Source organism: Meriones unguiculatus, chromosome 14 (genome assembly GCF_030254825.1).
Source record: "Meriones unguiculatus strain TT.TT164.6M chromosome 14, Bangor_MerUng_6.1, whole genome shotgun sequence".
Classification (NCBI taxonomy): domain Eukaryota; kingdom Metazoa; phylum Chordata; class Mammalia; order Rodentia; family Muridae; genus Meriones; species Meriones unguiculatus.
The window spans coordinates 89092229-89111841 of NC_083361.1; the positions used below are offsets into that span (position 1 = coordinate 89092229).

General features: G+C 39.1%; 1 protein-coding gene across 1 annotated transcript; it reads right to left on the minus strand.

Annotated features, from left to right (window-relative positions):
• Positions 1-18120: 18120 nt before the first annotated feature.
• Positions 18121-19077, minus strand: LOC110558340 (olfactory receptor 52N2). Its single transcript, XM_021653185.1, has one exon. The coding sequence runs from the start codon at positions 19075-19077 to the stop codon at positions 18121-18123; it is 957 nt and encodes a 318-aa protein (XP_021508860.1).
• Between the last annotated feature and the right edge of the window lie 536 nt (positions 19078-19613).

Here is a 19613-nt window from a genome sequence, read left to right on the forward strand (position 1 = left end):
TTGATTACCCACAGAGGAGGACAATGCAGCCAGTTCTCATGAGACCTGATAGGCTAGGACTAGTGGACTTGGGGAGGGGCATGGGAGGAGATAAGAGAGGGAGGGTGGGATTGGGAGGGGATATGGGAGGGTGCTACAGCTGGGAATTAAAGTGAATAAACTGTAATTAATAATAAATAAATTTAAAAATATTCATTATCTTAAAAATTGAAAAGAAATGATTTAAAGTATAAAGCTTTAAGTAGTGAATAAATTTTATTAACAGCATTATATTACAGTGGAAGGGCTTAACATAACTATTTGTTTACAAGAAATGTCTGAGTAGATAAATGTTTTACATAATCTTGTAGTGACATTGTAAGTTTTTCCAATTTCTCTGTACATAGTTCAAGCTAAAGCTTATTAAATACTTTTTTTTTGACCAGAAAAATAAATCTTGCAGCGTGTTCACGTTATCACTCACTAAAGAGGGTATCCAATAAAACCACAGCGGCTTACCAACTACAGCTATCACTCAGTAAACAGGGTATCCAATAAAACCACAGCGGCTTACCAACTACAGCTATCACTCAGTAAAGAGGGTATCCAATAAAACCACAGCGGCTTACCAACTACAGCTATCACTCAGTAAAGAGGGTATCCAATAAAACCACAGCGGCTTACCAACTACAGCTATCACTCAGTAAAGCGGGTATCCAATAAAACCACAGCAGCTTACCAACTACAGCTCTGGGGTGCCTCCTCACAGATACACAGAAGTAAAAAAAAAAAAAAAGTATTTTTTTTTCCCCATTGGTACAAGGATCCCTCTACACTGTTGTTGATATGTGGGCAAAATCTTGTATTCACTCAAGAGTTTAAATGAATATAATTGTCACAAGACACAAAAACATTAACTACTATCAATATACATGCATCATGACTCAAACTAAAGATTTGAACAAAAACTTGTGTGTCAATATCTTTAGTATCTCCTGTTAAGAAGTAAGCACAGTATGTGCCCTTTAAATGCTGATGTGGACACATGAAATAAAGTCTATTCTGCAGTGGGCTAGGGGAGGGACATAGGGGAGAAGATGGAGGGAGCATGGGATTGGGAGGAGACCAGGTCAGGGCCGCAGCCAGGGTACAAATTGAATAAATTGTAATAAATGATAATTTAAAAAGTTTATTCTGGAAAGACGTTAAGGGGAAGGGGCCAGTGGGATGGCTTAGTGGGTAAAGATTGTGCCGAGCCTGAGGACCTGAGTTTGATCACCAGGAGGCACATGGTGGAAGGAAAGAAATGCCTTAGACAAGTTGTCCTAGGACCTCCCCTTCCACACATAAGGAAATGTAGTTTTTAAGATAAAAAGTAACCCTGTGATAATAGTATCAGTCTCATTACCATCATCATTTTACTAACTGATGATGTATGTAATAGCATCGTGATGTAAACTTTAAAATGGAAAATAGAATTGATATTTTAAAATTTTGGCTTATTTAAGGAATGAAAGAAATGCTAAATTTAGCAAAAAAAAAACCTTACTATTGCTAAAAATTCAAGTTAATAGAAAGTGTAAAAGTCAGAATATGAAGTACAGTGAAAACCTGTGAAGAAGTAAAGTCCTGGCATGGCGGGAGCACGGTTGCCCTTGACACTAAGATGAGCGAAGGGAGCGGCATGAGGCTGTCTAGTGTACAAAAGCGCGTGTGCCAAGCAGGCGATGCGCAGTGTCACAAGGTCAATTGTTTGTTGCCAGGAAATGGATGTTGAGCACGACAGTGAGAGAGGCTGACCATCAGCCATAGAGCTTCCTTCTGGGAATTCCTCTGCGCTACCCAGGAATGACGTAGTGGCTGCTTGCTTGGAAGTCTGAACTAGGCCATCTGCTTTCAAACCACCTAAAAAGACGAGCTTTAGCATTAGCATGATTTTTATCTCAATAAAAATGGGAATGTGTAATAAATTATTTTCTATATAGGTATTTTTTCTAATTTCCTGTAAAAGTAAAACAGATTTCCATGAATTAGATTGTGATTATAGGACTGTGTACATAATCAATACACTTTTATTCATAAAAGGTAACACAGATTAACCCTATTATAAATCTCTGATACATTATGATTGATAATAATGAAATTTAATTTATAAAAGTGTTGAATGTTCTGTCAGACACATACATAGTGATTACATATTTAAAATGCATTTTAAGACTTGAAACAGAAAAGCGGGTAGCTTGACGATCTTCACCTCTTCTCCACTCTTCCAAATCCCCAGTTTCACCCCTAACTCTGTAACAGACCAGCTGCTACCACCTTCCTTTCCTCCCTGCCCCACCTCCCAGCGACAGTGGATCAGACAGTTCTCCCCCTCCAACCTTTCTTTCCTAACATTGCTTTATACCGGGCCTCAGTTCAGCAGGCATTCACTAAGACCCTGCCAGCCATGCTTGCCAGACAAGCAGGTAGGCCAGAGAAGCAGGTAGGTGAGCTTCAGATCCTCACTCTCCCTCTTCTCAGTATCTAACCTCCCAGTCTCCTTCCCATCTCTGTAGGAGACCACCTGTTATGGCCTCTCCCCACTCTCTGCTCCCATTCCTAAGGGACCAAGCAGATCCTGGTGTAACACCTTGCTTTCCTCCTTCCCGTGGACCTTCGCAGTCTTTCCCCTGGGCTGATCCCCATTTTTAAGTGTCAACTCCTGATATCTAAAACACATTTTAGCTGGAAGCTCTGGTGGCCACACTCGGTAGAATCCCAGAAGAATTTGACACCAGGCAACACAGCCATCACATCCTCCTAAGGACCAGAGAAGGTAACAGAAATAAAAAATAAACACTCACCTAACAAAGATAATACCAAATGTGAGCACCTATAATTACAGTATTTCCAGACCCATATTTGTAGATACTCGTATGAAAACCCCAAACCAGCCAGTACACAATGCTTGTTAGATCACAGCAACCCTACCACAGTAAGTCCTAAGCATTGCAATAGGGGACAGCACAAAACAGAGATCTTAACATGGTAATTATGGCTATGACAGAGGACCTTAAAAAGGAAATGAATTAATCCCCTACATAAACACATGAAAACACAAACTGTGGGTAAAATGAATAAAGCAGTTCAAGACTTAAAAGTGGAAGTACAACAACAACAATACCCCAAAACTGAGGGAAATCTGGAAATGAAAGATTTAGAAAATCAAACAGGAGCCTCAGAGGCAGATCTTATCCACAGAATAGAAGAGACGGAAGAGAGAATCTCAGCACACTGAAGACACAACGGAAGAAATAAATATCCCAGTCAAAGAAAACGTTAAATCTAAAATTTTCCTGGGACTAAATATCCAGGATATCTGGAACACTGTGAAAAGACCAAATATAAGAATAATATGCTGAGAGGAAGGAGAAGAAATTCAATCAAAAGGTAAGGAATTTTTTCTATATTTGAATCCAAGCTTTATTCATATGTCTATTTATAGTAAACATTATAAAATTTAGCCACATTCATGACGAATATCCTAAGTACAATTGATATCCTAAGGAATCTAGCCACTGAAGTGAATCTGATTCAGAAAGACATGTCTGAACACAGAGGCCACTGAATATAACAATACTAATGGGGATGTGGCTGCTACTTTGCTCCCACACTCTGGCCATATTGATTTTTTGGAGGGGGGCAGGAATTGTAATACTATTCACATATGTAATATACAGAAAAGTAATTTGATCACCCTAAAGCTAGCCCATATGACCACAGTGTTAGAGTTACATGTGGATTTACCCTCTTTTGTAAGATGGTAGTTGTAAATCATGGTATTAAATTATTTCCAATCCTCATGCTCAAGATCTTATATTACTTTTTCATCTTTTTGATTTTTATCTAAAACTACGTATTACCCAACTTGGAACTCTGTCTTGTCCTGAGAAGGCAAACCAAATCCAAGAACCTACCAAAAAGACCATCCACCATGACCAAGTAGGCTTTATCCCAGAGATGCAAAGATGGTTCAACATATGTAAATCAATAAATGCAATTGACCATATAAACAAACTGAAAGAGAAAAAGACACATAATCATAAAAGTCTTGGAGTGCCGAGGGAGGGGCATAGAAGGAGAAGAGGGAGGAAAGGTGGGATTAGGAAGGGAAGAGGGAGGGGCCACAGCTGGGATACAAAATGAATAAATTGTAATTAATAAAAAGTAAATTAATTAAAAAAGTCTTGGAGCGATTAGAGACACAAAAAATATACTTCAAGAAAATAAAGGCAGTTTATGTTAAGCCCATAGCCATCATCAACTGACATGGAGAGAAACTCAAAGAAATACCACTAAAATTCGGACAAACACAAGGTTGTCCACTATCTCCATACCTACTCAACACAGTATTTGAAATGTTAGCTAAAGCAATAAGACAGCTGAAAAGGATGGAGGAGATACAAACTTGAAAGGAAGAAGTCAAAGCCTCTTATTTGCATGTGATATGATACTATACATAAGTGAGCTTACAATATCCACCAGAGAACTACAGTTGATAAACACTTACTGCAAAGCAACAAGATACAAAATTAACTCACAAATTCAGTAACCCTCCTATATATTTCTATTTATAAATAGAAAAAATGAACTGAAAAAAATTTAAAAAATAACACCTTTCAAAATAGCCACAAAGAATATAAAATATCTTGGGATATCGCTATCCAAGCAAGTGAAAGATTTGCATGGTGCAGAACTTCAAGTCTTTGAAGAATCTGAAGACTATATCAGAACAGGGAAAGTTCTTGAGTGCTAACGGGTTGGTAGGATTAATACAGCATAAATGGCCATCCTACCAAAAGCAATCTTCAGATTCAATGCAGTCCTTATCAAAATTCCAACAAAATTCTTTTGAAACAACAATTCTCAGCTTCATATGGAAACACAAAAATTTAGGATAGCTAAGCAACAATCCCTAATAATAAAAGAACTATTGGAGGTATCACCAGCCTGGATTTCAAGTTGTACGACAGAGGTACAATAATAAAAGCAACATGGTATTGGCACAAAATCAGACACTTTGATCAGTGGAACCAAGCTGAAAACCCAGACATGAATCCACATACCTATGGACACTTGATTTGTGAAAAAGAAGCCAGAAAAAAACACATTAGAAAAGAGACAGCATCTTTGAAAAATAGTATTGGTCAAACTGGTTAGCTCCATGTAGAAGGATCCAAATAGATCCGTACTTATCACCTGAACAAAACTCAACTCCGTATCAATCAAAGACCTCAATGTAACACCAGATACAATGAACCTGACAGAAGAGAAAGCAGGGAATAGCCTTGCCTTCACCGGCAGAGAAGACCTTCTGAACAGAGCATCATTAGCACAGGCACTAAGATCACCAATTAATAAATGGGATGCCATGAAAAGGAAAATCATCTGCATGGCAAAGCACATTGTCATTTGGACAAAGTGGTGGTCTACAGAGTGGAAAAAGATTTCTTTAAGCAACTAAACCTCTAATATGGGGTTAATATCTGAAATACATAAAGTACTAAAAAACCTAGGTATCAAGAAAATAAGTAACTCTTATTTAAAAATTACAAACAGATCAAAACAGAATTCTCAAAAGCGGAAACTCTTTCTCCTTCTGGGATATTTCACTCAGAATGATCTTTTCTAGATCCCACCATTTGCCTGCAAACTTCATGATTTCCTCCCTTTTGATTGCTGAGTAGTATTCCATTGTATAAAAATACCACAATTTCTGTACCCATTCCAGCGTTGATGGACATCTGGGTTGTTTCCAGGTTCTGGCTATTACAAATAGAGCTGCTATAAACATGATTGAGCAAGTGTCCTTTTTGTGTACTTGAACAAACTTTGGGTATATACCTAGCAGTGGTATAGCTGGGTCTGGAGGAAGCACTATTCCTATTTGTCTTAGAAAGCGCCAGATATCTTTCCAGAGTGGTGAACCTCCACTCAGATGTAGCCTGTGGTAGCTCAGTAACCAATTGGTTTCCCAAAGTGAGGGGAACAGGGACTATTTCTAACAAGAACTCAATGACTGGCTCTTTGGTCTCCCCACCCCCGAAGGGAGGAGCAGTCCTGTTAGGCCACAGAGGAGGGCTTTGCAGCCAGTCCTGAAGATACCTGATAAAACAGGATCAGATGAATGGGGAGGAGGTCCCCCCTATCAGTGGACTTGGAAAGGGGCACGATGGAGATGAGGGAGGGAGGGAGGGACTGGGAGGGAATGAGGGATCGGGACACGGCTGGGATACAGAGTTAATAAAATGTAACTGATAAAAAAAAAAAAAAAGTCATAGCTGCAATAACAAAAAAAAAAAAAGCGGAAACTCAAATGACTGAGAAATACTTTAAAAAATGTTCAACATCCCTAGTCATCAGGGAAATGCAAATCAAAACCACTCTGAGATTTCATCTTACACCTATTAGAATGGCAAAGATCAATAACTTAGATAGAAGTTCATGCAGAGGAATTTTAATCCAGAAACATGGCTGCCATGGCAAGGGTTCAGTCACATCCTAACACCCAGGTGTATGTGATCCAGCTGGGATGCAGACATGCCACACACCTTTAACCCCTCTACCTGGAACACAGACATGTCCTTAGCACACACCTTTACTACTAAACAATGAAGGTAAAGTTAGTTTGTAGAAGGAAGCACTCCTGTTTGAGATTGATGTCTAATTGAGGGGCAGACAAAGTGATAAATCAGGGACAGGTTTGACAGAATGAGCCAGAGATAAGAGGTGTCCAACCAAAGTGGAAGTTTCTGGTTTCTTTAGAAAGTCAGATGTGTCATGTGAATATGTTTTTGTTGTTGTTGTTGTTGTTTTTCGTCCCAAGTGTGGGATGTGGGAATGTCTTCGTGTCCCTCCCCCCTCCCCCACGGAAAACAGCTCCATGAAAAGGCAATTGATGTTTGTCAGCTAGAAACCATCTCTTCTGAGGGGTATGGTTTTTGCCAGCCAGAAAACATCCTCATGTGTACGCTGAGAAGGGATAAATAGAAGCCCACAAACAGTGAGACAACTCTTTTTGCATTGTTATTTTTTGCAACAGTTTGCATTGCTTTTCGAAGAGAGGAATGCTCTCATGCTGTTTTGGCAGAGCCTTTCCACTTCTGTTGAGTGGCACCACCACTGCTGCTCTTTTTTGCTGTTTGCTGCTGCTTGTGTTGTAGTTTGCTGCTTTGCTGTTTCACCCTACTGTTGCTATCTTGATTACTAAGATTGGTTTATCACCAAAGAATCCAAGGACCCTAATCAGCAGGAAGTAGCTAAAAAAGGTCTACAGCTCATTTCCCTACCAATCTCCTACCTACGGTCTGGGAAGGGGTGTTTGTAAGGAAGGTAAAGGTATTTAAGAACTCTAGATCAAGTAGGTGTTTTAAAAAAATCTAATCCTACATCCAACTCTCACCAGAAGAAACAGGAAAAAGAGGACTCAGGAGAGCAGTGAAGAGGAAGAGGGAGAAGGCAGTTTTTCCTGGACAGTTGTACAGAGACAAGTTGCAGAAAGAGAAGAAGTTAGACATAGGTGAAGACAGAATGATTTAGAGAATAGGAAAGAGCAAGAAGATTAGAACATATTGGTAAAGTTAGTATGTGGCCAAGCAGAGAATTCGGTCAGAAGCTGAGAAAAGCCAATTTCATTCAGTCAGTTGGAGAGGGGTTTGAGCCAGAAAAGCTGAGTTGAACCAGCCAGCCAGAGTTCAAAAATGGTGAGTTTATTCAGCAGTAACTTTCAGAGGTTAAAAACCTTCTAGGCCTAGATTAGATTGTATGGAGGCTAGAAGCTTCCAGGACTGGGCCCAGGTTAGCAGATCTAGGCAACAAGTCACTATACAACAATTGAATCGGACCAATAAAAGATATATTTATAAGCTTATATGGCAATGGCATGGAAGAAGGGGAGGAATCATCCACTAATGATGGGTCTGCAAACTTGTACAACCACTGTGGTATTAGTTTGACAGTTACTCAAGAATATAGGCATCAATTTAACTCAAGGTCCAGCCCCACCACTCTTGGGCAAATTTCCAAAGAACACTTAATCCCATCACAGAGACAGTTGTCCAACCATGTTCCTTGCTGCTGTAGTCATAATAGCCGGAAATTGGAAACAACCTAGATGCTCTTAAACAGAAATTGATAAAGAAAATGGAGTACAGTTACACATTATAATATAGTATTACTCAGCCATTAAAAAAGAAGAATAGTGAAATCCATGGGGGAGTGGACAGAACTAGGAAAAAAAATAATCTGAGTGAGGTAACCCAGATCCAGAAAGATAAATATGGTGCATATTCATGTATATATAGATATTAGTCATTAAGTCGATGAAAACCAACCACAGAGGTTAGTATTTAATAAGGGAATTGGCAAAACAGGTGGATAGCCTTAGGAAAGGGAAATAGAATAGATAGTTATTGACAGATAAAGAAAAAGACTAGATGGAACAGGAGAATCAAGTGGACAATGGAAGAGAAGAGGAGAGCAAGGGAGGTGATATGGAAAGGGACAGCTACAATTAATGGCCATTTGAATGGAAATTTTGGAAACTTGATACAATAGTATATACATATATGAGGCCAATATAAAAGTATAAAATAACTAAGTAATGTGGGAGACAGAGTCCTAATTAGCCATCTCTTGTCACCAAGTTCTAGAGCTAAAAGGAGAGGTGGAGACACATCCCCCAGCCCTAATGCAGAAATAATCTTCCATTGATAACCACTTGCTAATGTCCTCCAAGACAAGGGAAACAAGCTGGAGAAACAAACTACTCTTTTTTTTTTTTTATAGGCTTCATGCTCAGCAGTAGATGGCCAACAGAAGAAGAGCTCAAGGGCATCTTTGGAATTTCTTGTCTCATAAGCTGTCTCTGGCTTTTCCTATTTTTATTGTTTTTATTTTGTTTGTCTTTATATACCCCACACACATATGTAGGAGAGAGAATGAGAGAGAGAGAGAGAGAGACAGAGAGGGAGAGAGAGAGAGGATCTTATTTTTACCCTACAGATCCTTTGAATGAACATTACGGTGTAAGTTTAGTGGGATTCTTGAGTATGTGAATGAGTGGGTCTTTGTATCTTTTGTCTTCTCTTGGGCTGTTTCCTTCTATATATTTTGTCTTATTCTCATGTGTTAGACCTCACTTTATATCATTTTATTTCATTTTACTATTTCCTCTAAAAGACTATTTGTTTACTAATGAGAGACAGAAAGGGTAGATCTGTACAAGAGAGGATGTGAGGAGGAACTGGGAAGAGTAGAGAAATGGGATAACATAATCAAGACAGACTATGTAAGAAAAAAAATCTATTTTTAATAAAAAAAAGTTCAAGTTGCTTATTCTCTCTCAAACACATCTTTATTTTCTTTTTGAGTAATTAAAAATCAATTCAATTTACATCTCAGTCATTGGCCCCTCCCTCCTCTACTCCTAATCCTACCCTCTCTTCTGCATCTCCTTCTCCTTATGCCTCAGAATAGGGGAGCCCTTCTACCCACACACCCCAGCTCATCTATTCACATGAGGACCAGGTTTATCTTCTTCCCCTGTAGCCCTGTAAGGCAGTCCCATCAGGGCAAGTGATCATAAAGCAGGCAACATAGTCCACATCAGAGAAATCTCTCATTCCCCTAACTAGTGGACCCACATGAGGCCAATATGCCCATTGGGCTTATGTTCTTGGGGTCAGTGCATTGTAGAATGTCTATCCTGTACTATATGACCAAAATCACTTATAAGCACTTATATACCATGTGTGTATTTCTGGGTCTATGTTACCTCTTTCAGGATGGCCTTTTCTAGTTCCATCGATTTGCCTACAAATTTCATGATTTCCTTGTTTTTAATGACTGAGTAGTATTCTGTTGTGTAAATGTACCACAGTTTCTTTTTCTATTCTTTGATTGAGGGACATCTAGGTTGTTTTCAGCATCTGGATATTATAAACATGGTTGAGCAAATGTCTTTGTTGAATGGTGGAGCATCTTTCAGGTGAATACCGGAGAGTGTTATAGCTGGATCTTGGGTATGATTATTCCTAGTTTTCTAAGAAAGCACCAGATTGATTTCCAAAGTGGTTTTACAAGTTTGCACTTCCACAAACAATGGAAGAGGTTTCCTCTTTCTCCACATCCATTACAGCATGTGTTGTCACTTGTGTTTTTGATCTTGTCATTCTGATGGGTGTACTCTCAAGGTCGTTTTGACTTTCATTTCCCTGGTGACTAAGGACATTGAGCATTTCTTTAAGTGTTTCTCTGACATTCGAGATTCCTCTGTTGAGAATTCTCCGTATAGCTCTGTACCCCATTTTTAAATTGTGTTATTTGGTTTGTTGGTGTTTACTTTCTTGAGTTCTTTATATATTCTGGATATTAGCCCTTGGTAGGATGAAAGATTGGTGAAGATCTTTTTCCAATCTGTAGTCTGCCATTTTGTTCTGTTGATAGTGTCCTTTCCTTTACAGAAGCTATCAAGTTTCAAGAGGTTCCATTTATTAATTGTAGATGTGAGAGGCTGAGCTGTTGGTATTCTATTCAGCAAGTTGTCTCCAGTGCCAACGAGGTCAAGGCTTTTACCTATTTTCTCCTCTAGCAGAGTTAGTATATCTGATTTTATGTTGAGGTCTTTGATCCATTCGGGCTTGAATTTTGTGCAGGGTGATAAATATGGATCTATTTGCATTTTTCTATCTGTAAACATCTAGTTAGACCAGCATCATTTGTTGAAGATGCTGTATTTTTTCCATTGCATGGTTTTGGTTCCTTAGTGAAAAATCAGGTGTGCATAGGTGTGTAGATTTATTTCTGGGTCTTTGATTCTATTCCATTGAACAACCAGCCAATTTCTATGCCAATACCATGCAGCTTTTATTACTATTGCTTTGTAATATAGCTTGAGGTCAGTTATGGTGCTATCTCTAGAAGTTCTATTATTGAATAGGATTGTTTTTGTTTTCTGGGTTTTTGTTTTTCCAATATGAAGTTTAGAATTGTTCTTTCAAGGTCTGTGAAAAATTGTGTTGATATTTTGATGGGGATTTCCACTTTTATTATTTCAATAAATAAAACACACAGACAAAAAATTCTAATTAAAGGTATGTAAATATTTATATTTTATCATCGTATTAGTCAATATTACATTTACTCTTTAAAAATTAGGGCATCTGCTTGGTGTGGTGTAAATGCCTCAAATCTCAGTACTTGGGAGGCAGAGGCAGGTGGATTTTTGTAAGTTAGAATCCAACCTCTTTACATATTGATTTTCAGAACAGCCAGAGCTATGAAGAGAGAGAGACCTTGTTTCAAAAAAATATATTAAGGCATCTAGTTATCACTAATTTTAATTTTTAGCATTATATCCTGAACTTTCATGAAGTTATATGATGTCATAATACTCTTCATCCACATCAATTACAATAAATTTCTTTTTTTTCCCCACTCTTATTCACAGTAGTCTTTTTTTTATTTTATTAATTACAGTTTATTCACTTTGTATCCCCCATAAGCCCCTCCCTCCCCCTTCTTCGAGCATGCCCCTCCCCAAGTCCACTGATAGGGGAGGTCCAATAAATTTCTTATAAACCACAGGAATCTATGTCAAAACTGTAGACTGCCTATTCTTATTTACAGTTCCCATGAGTACTTAAATTAACTCTGTTCTGTTCCAAACTCATCCTTTCAACCTGTACCTCCTGCCCAAATTAGTCCTGACTTCTGAGACCAGGCTTTTGCACAGTGATGCCAATCCCGCACTGCAGTATCTAACCCAGTATCTCAATGTCTCGTTTTAAACTCATCAACCTCATGTTGGTGATTACTTCACCACAGCCGGTGTCCCAACTCTCATCCCGCAGAGGTCACATGTCAATTCTCTTACCGACATTAGAAGGAGTTAATCTTTCTGCTGAGAAATGCTTTATACCATAGACCCAAAACTCCCCTTAAAATTTATGAACTTCATCTCATAGACACAATAAATGTCCCACCTATATAAATCAATAAACACGTTACCAACAAAATGAAAGCTAAAAGCTTATGACCATTTAACTAAGCATTGTTCAGGATGGAAATCTAAAAGTAAATCAGTTATATTCAGAATAAGGGTCAATACAATAAACGTGGGTAAACCTAAGCCTAATCATGTACCAAACAGGAGACAATGAAAGTTTAACATCTGGAACAAGGAATCTCACCATTTCTACTCAACAGAAGGATGATATTTGAGCAATTACATAAGAGAACAAAATAAAAGACATCCAAACAGCACGAGAAAACTTAAATAACTTCTGTTGTTTGGTGGCATGTGCACGCACTCACACACTGACACACACACTGTGCACACACTCCTGCACACACACATACTGCACATACACATACAGACACAGACACACACACACACACACACACACACACACACACACGACTATCAAACTTTGTCACAACTTTGGTAAATTTGTAGGACATAAAATTAACAAACAAAAGACTGTCACATTTGATGATACTACCCTTTGTTTGGTTTGTTTGTTTGTTTGTTTGTTTTTGAGAAAACAACCTTCTTTACACTGGATTCCAACTGAGCCAAGGGATTTAGTCAAACAGGTTTTTAAAAAGTACATAGTGATTATTCTCGGATTTTGTCTTCTCATGGTAGACTTGATTTCTTGGATTTTTTCTGTTGGGAATTTTTTTTACTCTTTTCTTTGACAGATGCATGAATTACATCAACTGTATGTTCTCCACCTGAGAGTGTCTACCCCACCTCTTGAATTCTGTTGGTGATGTTTATCTCTGTGGTTCCTGTTCTCTTCCTTAAGTTTTCATCTCCAGGATTTCTAAAGTTTGTGTTTTCTTTTCTGATTCTATTTCCATTTTTGGGTCTTGAACACTTTTCTTCCTTTTTTTTAACACCTGTTTGATTGTTTTTCCCTGTATTTCTTTAGGTGAATTATTCATTTTTTTCTTTAAGGGCCTCTATTTGTTTGATTGTATTTCCCTTTATTTCTTTAAGGGATTTATTTGTTTCCTCTTTAAATGCATCTATCATCTTCATAAACTTAGATTTAAGGTTATTTTCTTGTGTTTGAGCTGTGTTAGGGCACCCTGAGCTTGTTGCTGATTTTTGTTGACTGTGTTCTTAAGCTGGCCTTTAGCCATCTGGTTGTCCCAGGCATTGGCTGGTTGTTTTTGGAGCCTGTTGGACTTCCTGGGCCTGTGTGTGGGGAAGCCCTAGGTCGTGGGATGGAAGCTAGTTGTTCTCAAGTAGCCTACAGCTCTTCTCTGCGGGTTGTGCCGCAGTTTGACCTGTAAGCAGGAAGTCAGGTTGTAGCTTTCTGACCTGTGTGGTCCTGAGGTCCTTCAGGTCTCTTCAAAAGGAGAGCAGAGCAGTGAAACATGGGCTGGACCTGTACTTCTCTGGAATCTGGAGCCATCCTCAGGATGACAGGAGTAGCTGGAGGTCTGCTGGTCGCACCATTCATGCCTGGATCCTGTCTTCTCTCAGGGGAAACGTGAAGGGATACTGAAAAGAAACTTCAGATACTGACATGATATTTGATGGAGTACAATTTACACTGGAAAGAGAACGCTACATAACCACAGGAGGGCTACATGAATAAACAATATTGGGGGCTTGTAATATCATGGTGACTGTGCTAGTCAGCACAGATATTTATATTGTGGTCCCCTTTGAGCAAAGAACATAAAAATGTATATTCCCATTGTCAATGGGAACAAATCCAGGAGGAGGAATATTTTATAAACAATTCAATCACATAAGTTTCTCTACCAGCCATTTGTGGGAGTCACTTTTGGGGATAAGTTGGGAAAAAAAAAGAACAAGTGGTTTATCATGTTATTGTGCACAGTGTGGGGCCTTTAAGAATCTGATAGCAGCTCCTAGTATTTTAAAGCATTTCACATGTTTTCTTTTATCTGTTATCACTGTTTGTGTTGTGTGTACTAGTGTGTGCATGCCGTGATTCATATGTGAAGGTCAGAGAACAGCTTTCAGGGGTCTGCTCTCTGCTGCCACTGTAAGCCCCAGGGGTTGAATTCAGTTCATCAGGCTCACACAGCAAGCACTTCACTCGCTGAGCCTCTCCTTAGTCTCAATCCACTTATCACTTTACCCACATCCGGGTTAGGACCGGGACTTTTCGCCATTACTGTCATAAAGATTGTGCTGTAAACTTTTTACATCTTCAGACACGGGGGCAAACAGTCTGCCATGTTTCAGTTATTAAAATGCAGGATGCTAGAAGCGCACAGCCTCTGTAAAGACCCCAGCTCTGCCAACTGCTTTTTGCCATTTTCATTGAGCTTTTACCCTCTCAGTATCTCGGTGCCTCAGTTTGCCTAAGTATAAAATGTGTAAAAATTATGGTTATGTTCAGATGTCTTTTTAGGATCAAATATATTTAGGATTAAATATATTACCTGGAAAACATATTTTGGTGTTATTGTGGCTCTTATAACCTTGAAAATAATCTATCTTGAAAGAAAGTAGTTTCATGGAAAAGGATGGAGAGGCTCTACTCTCTCAAGGATGAGTCCTAACAAGAACCTGTAAGAGTACAATCAGAACACTTGGGTAGTGAGCAGAATCTGGATAACTGGATTTTTTTTTTAACAGAAAAACTGAAAAAGCTGAGAAGACACTGGAAGAAGAAGCAAGGATTCAGGAGGCAGAGGCTATGAGAGAATCCGAGCCATCAAAGACACTGTGTCCTGGGTGGTAGGCTAGGGTTAAGTGTTAATCTAAAAACTTACTAACTCAAATGTGAAGGACAGGGCTGGCGTGTCTGGTGTCCTGAGCAGAAACACTGCTTAGGCTCTCCCTGACAGGCCGTCTACTGCTGTTCTCACCACACTTTTGGTCTTCCACTTTGTGAAACATTTATAACTGAAAATGTTTCCTTACTCCTAACATTTAACACATACTTCTTCTTTTCCTCTACTCCCTAAGTACTCACAAACTCTCAAGATTTATCTCATAGTCCACATTCCCTGTCGAGTCTTTATTCACTGCCTCCTTAAGTAACAATGGTCTTTTACTCAGTGTTAATTAAAGTCTTCCCAAGACATCTCTGTCTCTACAGAATTCAATACAGTTTTGTAATCATTTTCCTGTCTCACTAAAGGAGATAGAGTCAGGCATGTAGAGGACCTTTAAAAAATGGTTGCTCATCGGGGAAGCCGCCTCTTGCAGGAGAGGAGAATTGAGACAGGGACCCATACTTGAGCTATGTGCAGAACGTGAACAACTTTGGAGCACTCAGACCTAAGTAGGATTTAGGCAAACTTCTCCCCTGATGGCTCAGAATTCTCTATAGAGAAGAGGTTGGGGAGATTGTAAACTAGAGGAGGTGGATGGATCCAAGGGTATATTCTGGAAACAATAGGAGTGATACACATATGAACTCACAGAGACTGTGACAGCACATACAAGACCTGCATGAGTTAAAAGCACACAAAAATCTAAGCACCGAGAAGGGGAGTAGACACAATGTCCCAACCCTAACCAAAATGCTAGTTGCAACTGATACCTCCTGGGAAAGAGAAACATCAGTTTTCTCCAATATATTGTCACTGGGTATATCAATCACATCCCAAGAGTCCCATGGCAAGGAATACTTGGCCAACAAAATGGACTTCATGTTTTTGTGCATCTTTTGTTTGGGTATATTTGTCTAATTGTTTATGGTTTTGCTATTATTGTCATTGTTGTTAGTTGGTTGTTTTAACTTTTCTGTTTTGTTCTTTTGAGAGAAAAAAGAAACATGAAGTCAAATGGGCAGGGAAGTAGACAGGATCTGGTAGGAGTTGGGAGACAGGAAAAATATAATCAAAATCTATTGTCTGAAAATTATTTAAATGAAAAAGAAATAACACTTTTTGGCCTATGTTAGCATGCTTGTGATAAGCCAATGAAAGGTTAGTTGTAGAAAACTAAGAAAGATTTTTTTTAACTTTTATTAATTACACTTTATTCATTTTGTATCCCCCCATACGCCCCTCCCTCCTCCCCTCCTGGTCCCACCCTCCCCCCCCCTTCCTGCATGCATGCCCCTCCCCAAGTCCACTGATAGGGGAGGTCCTCCTCTCCTTCTTTCTGATCTTAGTCTATCAGTTCTCATCAGAAGTGGCTGCATTGTCAGGGTTCTAGATTATCTCCATGAATAGTCCTTGGTTGGAGTATGAGTCTCTGGGAAGTTCCCTGTGTTAAAATTTTCTTGTTCTGTTGCTCTCCTTGTGGAGTTCCTAGTAAGAGCTGGAGAGGACAGGAACTCCATAAGAAAGATTTTTTATCAGACACTAGTGATCAGAATGAATCTGAGTTGAAATTAACAACTCATACATAATGTCATAGTATATTAAATGATTAGAGTAAACCAGAAATCATGATATATTGTTTAATAAAGAATTGGCATGTATAATTATCCTGATACATTTTTTGGGAACCTTATTTCATGTTTAAGAAAAGTATAAAAGTTGACATTTATAGACTTATAGAAATTCATTAACTCAACTATGTGTAATTCTTATAATTCAAAGATATTAATCTTCAGACTAACTGAATCCAAAACCAAGAAAATATCTTAGTTTGTGTCTACCAAAATGTTCCTCTTCCAAATTGCATTTATTTTAATTCTATCTTCTCCTTTTCATATATGTTTCATTTCATGTTTCCCTTGCCAGTGTGTCTATTCTCAATGCCACGCAACACGGGAATACTTCACCTTCAGTATTCAACATGCGAATACTTCAAATTAGATGCATTTATAGCTAATAGTATTAGTCAATCATATTCAGTGTCTCAAGAATGAGTGAATGAATGAAATAATAAAAAGTACCATTGTAAAGGGATGATTTTACCTCCTTGATAAGTAGCGCAAGTACATCTCGTAGATGCAGTTGTCATGGAGTTTAATCTCCATGAAATTGAATATTCAGGAAAGGATAGAACTCTTGAAAATGTTTAAAAAGAAAGTAATTATGAATCTAATAAATAGAATTTGGATTGTCCACAAAATATTAAAATGTAGCTTGTCTTACATGTGATGCATAACTGATTTCATGTTTTCTACATCAGCAACATACTTGATTACTTTTTTTATTTATTTTTTATTTTTTTTGTCAGTTACATTTTATTAACTCTGTATCCCAGCTGTGTCCCGATCCCTCATTCCCTCCCAGCCCCTCCCTCATCTCCACCGTGCCCCTTTCCAAGTCCACTGATAGGGGGGACCTCCTCCCCATTCATCTGATCCTGTTTTATCAGGTATCTTCAGGACTGGCTGCAAAGCCCTCCTCTGTGGCCTAACAGGACTGCTCCTCCCTTGGGGGTGGGGAGGCCAAAGAGCCAGTCATTGAGTTCCTTTTAGAAATAGTCCTTGTTCCCCTCGCTTTGGGAAACCAATTGGTTACTGAGCTACCACAGGCTACATCTGAGTGGAGTAGAGTTTGTCCTTAATGAAGAGGACAAGATTGTCCCAAATTACTGCAAGTTTATCTTTTAAACACATAACACAGATAGACATTTAGCCTACATACATAGTCTCATTCCTTTTCCATTTACATAGATACAAAAAATTTATAAGGAATGGGTACATTGCACATTAATTACTACTTTCTATATGTTGGCAGAACTTTCCTTATAAAGAATATTTCATGATTTCCTTGTTTTTAATAGCTGAGTAGTATTCGATTGAGTAAATGTACCACAATTTCTGTATCTATTCCTCCTCTGAGGGACATTTAGGTAGTTTCAGTCAAACAGAAGAGGAGGAAGACCTCACTTATCAGTGGACTAAGGGAGAGGCATAGGGGGAGAAGAGGGAAGAAGGGTGGGATTGGGAGCAGACGAGGGAGGGGGACATAGCAGGGATACAAATAAAAAATTGTAATAAATGATGACAGTAAAAAAAAAATAAAACAAGAGAAGGAGCCATGAAAAAAGTATATCTCATAATCTAAAATTGCAAGGCTCTCAGAACTTTACATGTCAGATGACTTAATACTATTTCACTCATCTTTTAAGACTGCTTTCTCCACTGTTCTCCCCATCATAAACAGTGTAACTGCTCTTAACATACATCTGTTCTAGGCAATGTCCATTTTGTCTCCAAGCAAAAACTTGATCATGCTTTCCCGGATCTGCTTGGTTTTGACTCCATAAACAATTGGGTTCATGGTAGGGGGCAGCAGCAGGTAGAGGTTGGCCACTATGATGTGGATGTGGTGGGGAATAGTGTGTCCTCCAAAACGGTGAGCGAAGAACGTGAAAAAGGCAGGCACGTAAGTGACCACAATAGCACAGATGTGAGCTGTGCAGGTGCTGAAGGCCTTGTGACGAGCATCGGCAGAGGACAGGTTCACCACTGCGCGCAGTATCATAGTGTAAGACACGGAGATGCAGCAAATGTCAAACACACCAATCAGTAGAGCGACCATGAGGCCATAGACTGCGTTGACCTTGGCGTTGCCACAGGACACCTTGGCCACAGACATGTGATCACAGTAAGTATGGGGGATAAGGCTTCCTCGGCAATAGGGCAGGCGCTTGGTGAGGAGAGTGAAGGGGAAGATGAGCATCACACTCCTCAAGAAGGTAGCAAGACCAGCCTTGGCGATCACAGGGTTGGTGAGGATGGTGGTGTAATGTAGAGGGTAGCAGATGGCCACGTAGCGGTCCAGGGCCATGAGCATGAGCACGCCAGACTCCATTCCAGTCAACATGTGGGCAAAGAACATCTGGGCCAGGCAGGAATTAAACCCAATCTCCTTGAGGTTGAACCAGAAAATGCACAGCATGTTGGGCACAGTGGTGGTGCACCAGCTTACATCAGTGAAGGAGAGCAGGGCCAGGAAGTAGTACATGGGCCGGTGCAGAGCCTCCTCATGGCCAATGAGGTAGATGAGCCCGCAGTTCCCCACGACAGCAATCAGGTACATGAAGCAGAAAGGCAGAGAGATCCAGACATGTGCAGCTTCCAGCCCGGGGACACCATTCAGGGTAAAGAAATCTGGGGTCAGGCAGGAGCTGTTGGCTCCAGACATAATGGCTGGTGGGATGAGACCATTTTATGCTCAATAATAGTGTCAGTTTCCTGGGAAAGAATAAAAATGAAAGGTAAGAGGGGGCTTAGAAAATAAATAATGCTATTAAAATGAACAATCATTAAATTTTTGCAGGATTTTATATAACTTCATAGTCTACTGTCATTTTTCACTTCACATGATATATGTTATTGAACAATTGATTAGACAATTTATGGTTTAGCTTTCATTCCCTACAATAATATAATAAGTACATCAAGCTCAGAATGTTGGCCAGATTATGTAAAAGTAGTTTTTTACAATGTACTAAGATTATGAATAATGAATATTCCATTGATAGAAGCAATAATCATTATTATTATTATGCACTCTATTACAAAAAGAAATACTAGTTTCTATGTCCTCCAACAATTCACATGTGCACGTAAGACAGAAAAATATATTAAAAATCTTTAAATCTGGAACAAAATCCAGGGAAATCTCCCTGATTTCCCTTACAGCTACTGTTGCTAAAAGTTTTCTATGCTAGTGCCCAC